Here is a 12,855-nt window from a genome sequence, read left to right as displayed (position 1 = left end):
CACCCGCCGGGCCCCCCAAGCCCATCGGGGTCCCGCATTCCCCCAGGGCCCTCGTCCCTCGGGGCGCCACATCCTCCCCGCCGTGACTCCGCACCCCCCGGTGCCCCAATGTGTCCCATCGGCTGCCCCACATCGCCTGGGACACCGCCTGGCGCCCCACATTCCCCGTGCCCCGGCTCCCCGCAGACCCTCCCCGGTGCTCCGCATCACCCCCGCGGGGCTCAGCATCCCTCTCCGGAGGCTCCACGTTCCTCCGGTGTCTCACACTCTACCGGGGCTCCCCACACACCCCCTGGTACCCGCCGGCGTCCTGGTATCACCTCCACTGCCCAGCATCCCCCAGGATTCATCATTTCTCCGGGGCTCGGCCCTCGGAGCCCCACGCAGCTCAAACCCCGAGGCAGAGGAGACTCCCTTGGCACCCCAGGGCCGGGCAGAGCCCTCGCCCACCGAGCCAGCTCTGCCCACCGGTTTCCAGCAGCACCCACACTGCCCCGTGCAGCACAACCTCGCAGACAAAGGCTCACAAGTTTCACATTCAGTTTTTGTTTGTTCTTTCCCGTCCAGAGGCAAGGCACTTGCAGGGCTGTCCCGGGGCCAGGGACACAGCCCGCGCCTCTCCTGCCCCAGACAAAGCATCCAGAGTCCACGTGGGGCATAATCTTCCCTGCTTGCCTGTTATTACTTCTAGATTCAGCAGAAAAGTGTATAACAGTAAGAAAAGCAACATGATTATCCTGGTGTGATAGAAATGAGCTTTCAAGGTCAGGAGGAAATCTTAGTTAGGCAAAGTGTCTGAAATCTGCAGGACCAGCCCCAGGCCTGTACAGCAGGTTCCCCCAAACCACACCTCCATCCCTGCAGAACACAAGCATGAAAAATTTGGCAGCAAATGTGAAAAATGCTCTGCAAGTGAACAGGAGGAGCTGAGAAACCCACTCTGAATAAGCCCCTGGGGATACTAAACATCGCCATTCAAACAAACATGCACCACATAAACCTAAAGCCTATTCGCAGCTCGGGTGAGTAGATTAAAACAAACAAATAGATTTTACTCCCATTTGTTTTCCCAGATTAAGGAAAGGGAAATGCTTTTGAGAGCTGTGCTCCTGAGAGTTTCCAGGGCACTGTGAGGGTGGAATCAGCCCTTCCAGCATCCACGGGTTCCTCTCCCTTTCTGCGGAAACCTTCCTGCTGCTGTTGGCCTCCCTGACCTGCCATCAATCTCCCGCCAGCCGAAACGCCCTCTTTCCCTCTCTGCCCCTCAGTTATCATTTAATTCAGGAGAGCAAGGCTCTGCAAACTGCTTGTGGGAAAGGTCTGGTACCAGACAAAGCAGCTCTGGCAGACAGTGAGCCACAGCCTGATCCTTTTCCTGTCTCTGCTACACACACCACAGAGAGATGCTGGGAGTTTATTTCATAACAATCAAGAGAATGTGTACGTCATTTCATGGGAAACAAGGTACCTTTACAGAGATTTTATACCCAGGCTGCTGCCACACATTCCAGGCTCTCCTGTTGAGCCAGGGCTGGCATCAGCAGTCTCTGTCAGGAGAGTACCAAAGCAGCTCCTTCACTGCTTCCCACCCAGCATAGACCAATGATGGGACACGGCTGTGTGGGCAAAGCTCCTCCACTGCAGGCCTGCAAGGAGCAGGCAGCTTGACCAGGGCTCATGTGAGCAGGGAGGGACACCTGGGGGGTCCCTCAGCACCCCTGGGCACAAGCAGCATGTCCTCTGCACACCGTGCCACAGACACATCCCTGCCCATTGGCAGCAAGGCTGGGCTGCTCGGCTTCTGCAAAATGTCATTCCAGCCAGAACCATTCCCTCATCTGGCTGTGCTCCTTCGGCTGGCTGGCATCTCAAATTCATGGAGCCAGTGACCCACCAGCTGAAGGAGACATTCCCTGTCACTGTCACACAGTTGGGACTGGCAACATCCATTCACATTGGAAGTGACTCCTCATTTTTCACAGGCTTCAGAGCAACCATGCCAGCTTTTCCACACGTAACTCCTCACTCCCAACCCTGAACCCTTCACTGAAGGCTGCTCAGGCAGTGCCTTCTCTAAAATACACCTGGGGTATGGCACCAAGCCCAGCTCCTCTCTGTCCACCCAGACCTCTCTCTTCTAATTCTTCCTAAAATTCTCCTTTGTCACCCTGGCCAGGCAATGCCACTCCCTGCACAGAGCTCTGCTCTGGCTGCCACCACCTCCCATCTTTTGCTTTGCACCCAAGGGTTTGGGTTGGGACCTACTCCATGTATCACAGCAGCGTTCCTGGAGATCCTCCACAAATAAATAAATGTGCCATTACCTACAGCTGAGTGTAACCTCGCCACCTCCGGATCTTGTGGGTCCCAGGTTCCACATCCCAGTAATGGCTGAGCACTTGTTTAGTCTTCTTGCAGGCAGGGAGGAGCACCAGCACCATTAAATCAGCCTGGACAGATGCAAGCTGGGGCCCAGAGCAGGAGGAACTTCTCTTTCCACCGAGGCTGGCAGCGATGCTCCTGCTGTGCTCAGGCTTTGGGGCTCCCATGTTGGTGTACACCCAGCTCAGAGGCTCTTTCCCAGCCCACAATAATGTCATTCTCACTGCACAGCATTCTTCACTGCAAGACCCCATCAGAGCACGTCCCACAGGATGTCTCCTCCTCTTCCACGAGTATCTTCATTGTCTGAGCCCTCACCCCAGCCCTGTGCTGGCTGCCTGCCTCTCCACCAGCTCCACCAGTGCTGCTCCATCACAGCTCTCAGCAGCTCCTCACCACGGCTCCCCAGAGCAGGTCTCCTGTTCCTGGCACCTCTCCTGAGTCTGGGGAGAGCTGTGCCACTCAGCAGGGCTCTGGCTGCTGGAAGCAAGGTCTGTTCCTGTTGTGGGAGAGCCTCATCCTGCTGCCACATGTGGGAATACAGCCCCAGCCTGCCTTACAGCTGGGCTAGCTTTTCCCATCTGGGGGGAATTGCTGTTTACACACAGATAGGAAATGTTATCCCTCCTACAAGAAGTTTCTAGCCCTTCCTGTGGGCTGGCCAGGCCCACATGATACAAACCTCTAATAAAAATAAGGTTAAAAATAAGTGTCATCCGTGTAACCAGAACATCTAGAAAGTCTGCAGCTACCGCCTGCAAACTTCAAACGCCGAGGCACACAAAGAAAAATCTTCAATGCCTCTCTAACAAAGCTGGCCACAAAATCCTCTTTTTCCTCGAAAACAGGATACGCCTGCTACAGCCTAATCTGAAGTGACGAGGCCTCCCCAAACCACCCTCCTCAGCACATCCACTTTCATCAAGAGGAGCGCTGCTCCCAGGGGGTGGCTGCCTGCAGAGCCCCCTCCCTCCAGGCCAGCTCCAGAGCTGCTCTTGCCTGCCCGGCTCAGGGATTATGGTCCCTGCTCAGGAGCAGAGGAGCTGGGGGAAAGAGGGAGTGTTTTGCCTGTGGCTGCAAGGCAGGAGTGTGCCAGAGCCCAGCAGTAGAACTCCCAGCCCTGCTCCACCTCTGCATGAAAAGCTGGCAGCTAATTGTTCCTGCAGCAGTGTCTGCCCGGGACCAAAGGCTGAGGAGAGTGATGGGGCATTGAACTGCAGAAGAAACTGAAATCCTGGTCTCAAAGATCTCATTTATCCCAGAGGACAGAACTAACTCCTCAGAAGTTTCAGCTGGGCAGCCAGGAGGAGTCACAGCATCCCTCAGACTGTGTCTGGAGATGTTGTCTTAGTGCTTCCAGCCCAAGGCAGACACTGCAGGTGGGCAGAACATCAGAGAGTAGATGGGCTCTGACCAGCTGGGTGAGAGCCCCCCTGGCTTCTTCACACACTCTTGCCTTTTCCAGGCCTTTCTCAGGCTGGCAAATGCAGGCAATGTTCCCCACTTCAGCTGCAAGGCTGACCTGGGAGCAGCTGTAAAGGGCTGGGAGAGCTTGGCATAGATAATGGCATCAGAGAACAGGATGGGGACACCCCAGGACGTGATCTCTAGAGAACACATAATAAGGAGCATTCATGGGATAACAGTCTCCAAGTGCTGAGGAAGCTTTTCAGGTTTGACGTGTGAAATGAAACTGAAAAATGCATCTCAAGTAGGGCACATGGATCCTCTGCTCCGTTTGGAGAGCACCCTTTTCAGACTTCCTGTGTGTGTGTATGTCCCCGTTGCTCTTTGGCTGCTGCATTTACTTTGGTATTTATGGTGAACAAGGGCACATACCTGCAACTCCAAACTGCTGCCCTTGGCCTGTCCTCAGCTCTGATGAGTCCATCACAACGCGCTCTGCATGAGAATGGCCTGGCAGGAGCACCCATGGGCTGATGGCTGCCTGCTACAGCAGCCCTGGGGCTCTGCCCGCACGCTGAGCACCATCCCCCGCCAGACACCCCCATAACCACGGCCATCACCCTGCAACCCGCTCTTTTATTGCAGTAAATCCTTCTTGGTTTGGGAACCGAGTAGGTTCTGGCAGCGCAGAGCCGCCCCTGCCATGGCCGGGCTCATGGCGCTCGCACGCCAGCCCAGGGGGAAGCACCACAGAATTTCCTGGAGATGTTTGAACAGGATGTTGTGACCACGTACGTCAGCCGAGACTCTTCTTCTTCTTTGATCCCGTCACTCAACTTTCCCCAAGAATTTGGTTCTCTGTCTGAGAAATAGTTTAACATCGCTGGCATCACCGTGCTGCGGGAGCTGCGGCGTGCTCGCACACGCGCGCACCCAGAGCGCCCTTAAGGGGCTCCGAAAGCATCACCCCGGGAGGACATGGCAAGGGGAGATCCACCACACACTGCTCCTGCACGGCTGGCCTCGGCTGCAAACCAGGCAGAACGCTGACTCTTGCCTGCTTTCAAGTTTTGGGACACAGAGTACAGGGGGAGATGTGGCAGCTGTGAAAATGTGCGATAATTAACTGCAACTACTAATTTACACTTGGAAAAAATTGCATAGGGCTGTATGCAGGATTTTAAAGCTGGAGAGGAATTCTGTGTTCACACATACTGGTATCCTGTACGACCCCCTGCATCCCATTCCCTCGAGGAGTTTTAGTTCAAATTAACTCATTTTTAGATGCAAGGATTTCCCATGGTTTAAACATGCTGACTCGGATGTTCACCACAGAAATGAATACAGAATACATTGTTCCAATATATATGCAGAATATATATTTTGTTCCAAAATATATACAGAATATATTGTTCCAATATATGTCCCTTGTTTAAAGGTGTCTTAAATATTTAGGATCCATTTTTTTCACCCCAAAAATCGAGGAGGTGCACAGTCGCACCTTGAATCTAGGAAACAGAAACTTTCCCAGCTGGTCTGGGAGGTAGAGGGGGAAAAAAAGGAAGTTGGAAGCTATTTCCATCCAGACAACAAGGAAATATCTCTTAACTCCCCATCATTAGAGGTACTTAGCTGCTTATCTCCTTGTTTATAAACCACTGCTGGGATAGTCCCACAGTGAAAGCACTATGAAATTTCCTATATTCTCATTTGCAGTTGCAAGTGTCAGTAATAAACCAGAACACCTGTGGACTGTCCAGGCTTTACCCTTCCACAAAGGTTTTCACACACTGTCCTCTGGCCTGACAGACAGGGAGCACCTTCCCTGATAAAATGGATCAGACACGTTCACACTGATAGAGGAATCCTGGAGAGCTCCTACTCCTGCTCAAGGGAAGCTGTGAAACAGCAATTTTAGGCAAAAGAGTCCTTCAGGATGGAATCAGTTCCATTGTCCTCTGTGTGAATAAATCCAGTTTCAATATTCTTGGACCAAGGCCTTCCTCCTCAGATTGAACAGAAACAAGACTGTGTAAAAGGCATGAGAAGGCAATTCCTCTGCCTTCCTACAACACATCTTTGAGTCAAGGAGACCTCCTGCATACGGATTATGTCGAGAATCGAGCTGAAATATCCCTATGGAATCTTGACCCATGGACATCTGGGCATTTCTCATCCCAGGGCTGCTGCTTCCTTGCCCAACATCTGTCCATTCCATGGAGCCCAGTCCTGGGATGTGGATTGCTCGTTCCTGGGCCACCCATCATCCCGAGTCAGGCAGAGAGCAGTGCTGGGAACAGCAGTCGGAGAGGGAAAAGCACACCGAAGTTTCAGTTCCCAAGTGGAATTTTTGGAGGAAAAAACCGAAAAAAAGACAAAAGCAAAAATTAAAAAAACAAAAACCCCATTATTCACCTTATAAACCATGGTTTGAAGCTTTTTTTTTTTTTTTTTTGTAAGGTTTTTGTACAGTAAAAAATCGCACAGTACTCAGCTGCCAGCCAGCTCTCCAGCCCCCGGCTCCACCGACCCCCGGTCCCGCTGCGGGGGCCACGATACCGTGAGCGCGATGCGGAAAGTGCGGCCGCCAATGCTCAGGCTGAGGCGGCGCCGGGGCCGGAGCCGGGGCCGGGCGGGCGGAGCCGCCGCCGCTGCCGCCGCCATGGGGCTGCTCAACTTCACACCGGAGCCGGTGCCGGAGGCGGTCAGCGCCGACATGCTCAACCTCAACCAGCTCAGCGCCCAGGTGCGCCGGAACCGGGACGGGCGCGGGGGGCGGCGGGGGCAGACCCGGACACCGAACCGGCGGGGCGGCACCGGGAGCTGCACCCGGCACCGGGAGCTGCACCCGGCCGGCAGCGCAGCCCCGGAGCAGTCCCGGGTGTGCCGGGCTCACGGTCTCCAGGCCCACGTGGCCGGGTCCCTGCTGGGCCCGGTGCCCGGGGCAGGGCGGGCAGCGTGCCCGGTGCCCGGTGGTACAGCCCCGGTCCAGCCCGGTGAGCCCCGCGCACGCCGGAGCTGTTGGAAGGATGTTTATAGAATCATGGACTCCCAGAATGGTTTCACCGGGAAAGGACTTTGAACACCATCTAGTTCCACCCACCTGCCGTGGGCAGGGACACTGGTGGAGTTCCTGCCGTGGGCAGGGACACTGGTGGAGCTCCTGGTAGAGGGCTCAGATCGTGCCTGGTGGGCACTGGGGTCCTGTCAAGCACTGGGGTTTGTGGTGGGACCACAGAGTGTTCGGGTTGTGATCCCACCCCAGACTCCCACCCTGTGCTTCCTGCCTCATGCTGAATGGTCCTGGTCATTGGTACTGCCTCCAGGTCACCCACACCGGGTGTGCAGCTTGGACTGAAGTTAGTGGAAAGGCTGATGCTTTTCCAGCCCAGCTTGCCAGGACTGAGGATATCAGCCTGTGACAGCCTGGTGACAGCCCAGTGCCTTCTCTGTTACATGGCCGAGACCAAGGGCAGGGCAGGATCTGCAGCCACAGGCAGCCAACGCCGCTTTTGGCCATACCCAGAAGGTCACAGCCAGTGCTGGTGCTGGTGCCAGCAGCCTCTCCCTCCCTGCCTGCCAGCTGCACACCCAGAACACTGAAAGCAGCAACTAGATCCTTAACCAGTTCTCTTCCTTTGTCTAGTTAGTCTGGTTACCCCATGGGGTTTGTGAAACATGAGGCTGGATGTTCACAGCTTTTCCCACTCGCAGTTTTTGGATTGCACAAGATAGAACAGCAGCCTCCGATTAGCCACAAATCACAAAAGCCCTGTGCAGTGCCAGCTACCAGCGGCACAGACCCCTTGGGAGGCTCTGAAAAGCATCCTGGGCATATCCCATCTACAGGGATCACATAATGCCAAGGACAGGGCACCAGCACAGGTCCAGCTCTGGGACCAATGTCCAGGAGGAGGCAGGTGGAGCTGGGTCAGGGGAGTACATCACCACCTCATCGTGGTGCTGGTGGGGTGGTGAGGTGCTGATATCCCAGTCTAACACTCTCCTGTTTCTTCGCAGCAATTCTCAGCGCTGACTGAATTGCTTTTCCGCTTTCTGACAGAGCCCAAGGAGGTAAGGCAGAACTGGAGAGATGTGTGAGTGCAGCTCTGGTCAGAAACAGAGAAAAGATTTTGTCACTGCTGTTTCTCTTGAGCAGGTAGAAAGATTTCTGACGCAGCTCTCAGACTTTGCCACCATGAATAAAATCAGCTTGGGCCCCCTGAAAAACATTGTCAAAAGTATTCTTCTGGTACCCAACGGTAAGTGATGTATTTGCATATCCTGCCCTGAGGCCAGTCTGTCCCAGCCATTCCCGCAGGGCTTGGTTTGCACAATAAGTGTTAATGGTAGCTAATACAGTGCTTAGCCCTTAAGAATCAAAAGTTCCCCTGTTTGGTGGCTCTTTGTATTCTTTATACCCTGCCTGCATGCACATTTCACGGGCTTAAGTAAACTCCCTTAAATATCTGTGCATTAAATGCAGCACAACATCTCGGTTTAAGCAGTACCTGTAAATCCATTTTGCCAGATCAGGGCAGCGTCGTGTTGGCACCGAGTCTCTGCAGGAACTTCCACCCGAGTGACCCAGTGCTGTAATTCCTCCAAGGCCAAGCGCTGTTGGAGACAAAAAAGACAGTGCATAGAGGTTTGGGGTGGGCTCGGAGTGCTGCAGTTCCAGGCCATGTGAAGGAGACAGCTGACCTTGCAGATACTGAGAAACACTCACCGTGTCCAGCTCTTTCTGGTTCATAAGCAGTGACGAAGAGGTTCGGGGGGATTCCACTGGAATACCCCAGACTCCAGCACTTTATAGGATTACTGTGATGTTGTGGCTGCCGTTTGACACGATAATGCATCAAACACTCCACGGCACGTTCATCCCATTGATCCCTCCTGTTATTAATAGTCCCTTGCTATTACCCTTCAGCCCTGGGTTCCCTGTAGCTTCCTTCACAGCCCTGATGCTGAGCACAACTGTTTCCAGAATTTGTTTTGAACTTGTCCTACTGCTTCAAGCAACTTTTCCTATACAGGAGTAGCAATGATTTTCTTTCCTGCAACGTCTTGTGGGGATTTAGTGAAGAATTTGCATTTTTTCCCATCCTGATTCAGGCCTTGGTGCCCCCATCTTGTCATTCCTGTGTGTGTGCACTGGCTTCAATCCCGTTGTAACTTTTCCTCAGCTCTGGGATGCCACGATATCAGGGATCAGGACAGATCACAGCAGATAACTTTGCCTGTGTGCTACACAGCCGGAAAGCCACGTGGGGCTGGCAGTCTCCTTGAATTTATGAGATTCCTGCTCTTGGCTTCAGAGAGCAGAATCCTTGTAAAGGTCCCTGCGCTGCCTGGGCCCCAGAACAAAGGGGGAAGGCGCAGCGGGGGAAAGTGTTATATGCACACGTTCACACCCATCATCCCAAACACAGCAGGTAGGTCAAATTAGCAGCCCGCCAGCCTTAACAGTTCTCCTTTAACAAGCAAAGCGGCTACAGGAGAGAAAGCAGCAGCTTCAAAACATAACCGCTGTCGCTGTTCCCATGGATACCTGCAATGGGATCTCGCCCTCTCCCAGGCACTCCCAGAGCCCGGACTTTTAAAGCACCGGGCATCTGCACAGATACTGGCAGGCACGACTGGGTTTCCAATCTCCGAGGAGCTGTGGTTTGCTTCAAAACACAGCTCAGAAACAGAGGCTTTCCATCGTTGGGTCCTGTCCCTGCCTCTGTTTGACTCAATAAAAATTGGTTTGACTCATTAAAAAGTGATTTCTTTTCTTCTTTGTGGTGTTTATTCAGGTGCCCTGAAGAGGAATCTGTCTTCTGAACAAGTCAGAGCAGATTTCATTGCTCTAGGTAGGTCACATGATTTTCACTAAATAAAAGATAATTAATATTTATCACATATAGTAATCTCATATGGTTTCCCCCCACAGGCCTCAGTGAAGAGAAGGCCAGTTACTTTGCAGAACAGGTATTCGTATATTTTTGCTTGTTTCTAAGCTAACAAAATGTCAGTTCTGTGAGTGGGAACTCATAAAACCCCACTGTGCTCCTGAGACACATCAGCACGTCGGGTATTTTCTTCAAAACCAGCTTGGGATTTTGAACTGAAGATCCTCAGAGAACTAATAAGGAGCACTCTGTCTGGGGATACCTCTGGTCTGCCAGGGCCTCTCCCCCATCAGTGTCACAGTTCCTGCACTGCTGTGTGGCTTTCATGTGATGTTTTTGTGCTTCCCATGCTTTGAGCCCTGAGGTCATGCAGTTACATGAACACATGGCTTCTTGCACAGATATTGTTACAGCGAACCAGTGCTAAAACAAAACCAGTCAGTTTCATTTACAGAAGTGACAGGGCAGATGGAAATCCTAGCAGGACTCAAACACCTCTGAAAGCCCTCCTGATCACATTAGTTCTCTCTTTACTCTGGGCTTCTGCCATGCTCTGTCTTCATTCTGACTCTTGCTGAAGTTTCAGGTACAAACAGAGACCTCCCTAAATTAATTGCTGGTGTGTCTTTTATTCTTGTAGTGGAAGGTGAATTCCCCCACCCTGACACGCCTGGCTGTGGGTCAGACACTGATGATTAACCAGCTGATAGACATGGAGTGGAAGTTTGGAGGTAATAGAGCTACAACATAAACTGGAGGGGTTGGGAAACCCAGCAGCAGGTCTTGGCTAAATGATGTTTTATTTCACTGCTTAACTAACAGATTATCTGCCTTCTCTTCTTTCTGATTCACAGTGACTGCTGGGAGCAGCGAGCTGGAAAAAGTGGGAAGTATCTTCTTACAGGTAAATCTCCCACATCACAGAGTTCAGCTTGTAGGGCAGTGAGGAACAAGCTCCAGCCAGGCATGTGGGAAGCACTGGCAGTGAGGGAGGGAGAGGGAGGCTCTGTGGGTCTCACAGGAACTCTGTGACTGCATCTTCAGTCTCCAAGTGCTGCTGCCAGCAGAGAGCAGACACGCTGCTGTTTGTTTCTCCTCTGAAGACATGAGATATCACAGGAACATGGCCCATCCTGAAAAGCTGTTCAAAAAGCTCAGTTTTTTCAGGTCCCTTCTTTAGGAGGGAGGAGAAGTGGGATCAAGGACTTCCAGAGATCTTCCCAATGCCCAGGGTATCTGTTCCTACAGTGACACTTCTTGAAAAGCCTGACAAAGATGCGTGTGCTGTGCAGCAGCCAAACTCACAGCAGACTCCTGCTCTGCTGTCCTCTCCTGGTGCTCAGATACAGATCTCTGAACTAAAATACTTCTGCTTTTTTCCTTTCCCCAAGCTGAAGCTGGTGGTTAAAAAAGGGAGCCAATTGGAAAACGTGTATGTTGGTGAGTTAACAGTTCTGGACAGGAGGGAAGGACGGGAAAGCTGCAGTTTGGGGGCTCAGGGTGTTGCTGGGGGAGTCTGGGGGCAGAACCAGAGTGGGGTCACTGCAAAAGCATCACTGTGGTTACTCCTGCCTCAGCCTCTCCAGCACTGTGGCTGTTCCTGCCCCACAGGCACTCCAGAACTGTTTGGGAACACTGACTTTTGGGCACCTTCACATCTGGGCCTCAGTAAACATTGAGCAGTCAGAGCAGCAGGGCAGAGCAGGAAAAGAAATTATTCCCAAGCATGGAGTGCTGTTGGGAGATCCCAGCCTGGCCCCCCTGGCAGCCTGGCTAGCATAAGGAACCAGCTGCTGGGAATCACAGTGGCTAATCCTGCCCGGCTTAGGTGAACATGAGTTGCTCCATGGTAGCACCAGAAGAACAGCTTTGCCAATATTGGAAATGTAACCTGAAATCTAAGATTTAAGATTTGATGCCTCTTTTTTTTTTTTTTTTTTTTTTTTTTTTTTTTCCTCTGCAGAGTTAACTTTGCCCCAGTTCTACAGTTTTCTGCATGAAATGGAACGGGTCAAAACCAGCCTGGAAAGCTTCAGCTGAAGCTGCACAGAGCTGAGCCGACATCTGTCCGGGATGTTTAATTCCTCCTCGTGGGCCTGCAGATCTGCTCTTTCCCAGCTGACTCTTCACACCCTGATAAGAGAAGACAAGCTGTGCAATGAGCAGTGGTGTCATGGCCCAGCAGGACCCATCAATCCTTTAGAACCTGAAACTTGGGCTAAGTTTCAGCTTTTTCAAAGCACCTACAAGTCCACTCATCTTTTTTTTTTTTACTATACTATTATGAGAAACTATAGTCAGAAGTAATGTGGATACCTTTACTACAAAGCAAAGAAATAAACCCATTCCCATCCTGCTCCTGTATAAGAATCTGATTCTGTGAGAAAAAGAAAAACAGAAGCAAAGAATCATTTGGAAACTTGGAAGGATTAAGCAGAGAGAATGACGAAAGCAAGGAGAGCATCTAATGTGGGGAATCACTTAGTGCTCCCTTCAAGCCTTTCTCTTCTCTTGTATTAAGAAACATTGATTAGCTTCTTCCCAATTGTGCCTTGTTATGGGAAAGTATCTCAGTGGAAGGTGATTTTAAATCTTAACCAAACAGCTGCCTCTGTGCATGGGGGTGGGGGGACATCTCAGGGGGTGACGAGATAAATCTCATTTGGATGTGCTGCTCTTTAATCTGCAGCCTGTGTGACATGGCACAGTCAGACCCAGCCCGTCTGGACATATGTCCAAACCCCATGAAGTGCCATTAGCTCCACTCTTCAGTTGTCTGAGGGCAGGGATGAGCTCTTCATCAGGAGGCAGAGGGGTGCTCCAACCCACCTGGGGCAATGTTACAGTCACTGAGGTTCCTCTCGTGTCCAGACTGTGGAGCAGTCCTGAGCTGGCCGAAGCCTCTCCCATAGCAGAGGGATGAAGGAAGCTTCTCTTACAGGGCACATCCCAAAGCATCCCTGTGTCCCTGGCACACTCAGCAGTTCCAGTGAAGGGAGTAAATCACATTACCAGGGAATATCCCAGTAAGATGCTGTGTTTCCAGCCTCCACCTGAAGGGAATTCACTGTCCCATGGTATCCTGCCGGTCTGCTGTGGGGCTCCCTGCAGCCGCAGCTGTTTCCTGTTAAACCCATCCCAAACTGATAATTTCTGTGAGAAAGGCATC

General features: G+C 52.1%; 1 protein-coding gene across 1 annotated transcript; it reads left to right on the top strand.

Annotated features, from left to right (window-relative positions):
• The first annotated feature begins 6,405 nt into the window (after window positions 1-6,405).
• Window positions 6,406-12,042, top strand: COMMD7 (COMM domain containing 7). The gene is made up of 9 exons (XM_058036463.1): window positions 6,406-6,535; window positions 7,810-7,863; window positions 7,949-8,051; window positions 9,591-9,647; window positions 9,728-9,765; window positions 10,327-10,417; window positions 10,541-10,590; window positions 11,078-11,126; window positions 11,650-12,042. Exons 1-9 carry the CDS (start codon window positions 6,452-6,454, stop codon window positions 11,724-11,726), a joined length of 603 nt encoding a protein of 200 aa, XP_057892446.1. The 5' UTR covers window positions 6,406-6,451; the 3' UTR covers window positions 11,727-12,042.
• Window positions 12,043-12,855: the final 813 nt, after the last annotated feature.

This window comes from Melospiza georgiana, chromosome 17 (genome assembly GCF_028018845.1).
Source record: "Melospiza georgiana isolate bMelGeo1 chromosome 17, bMelGeo1.pri, whole genome shotgun sequence".
NCBI classification, from domain to species: Eukaryota; Metazoa; Chordata; class Aves; order Passeriformes; family Passerellidae; genus Melospiza; species Melospiza georgiana.
This window is presented reverse-complemented; position numbering and strand designations above follow the sequence as displayed.

Coding starts and splice junctions, on each gene's coding strand:
- COMMD7 (XM_058036463.1), top strand. CDS start 6,452: ATGGGGCTGCTCAACTTCACACCGGAGCCGGTGCCGGAGGCGGTCAGC. Junction 9,766..10,326: donor CCAGTTACTTTGCAGAACAG/GTATTCGTATAT, acceptor TTATTCTTGTAG/TGGAAGGTGAATTCCCCCAC. Junction 11,127..11,649: donor ATTGGAAAACGTGTATGTTG/GTGAGTTAACAG, acceptor TTTCCTCTGCAG/AGTTAACTTTGCCCCAGTTC.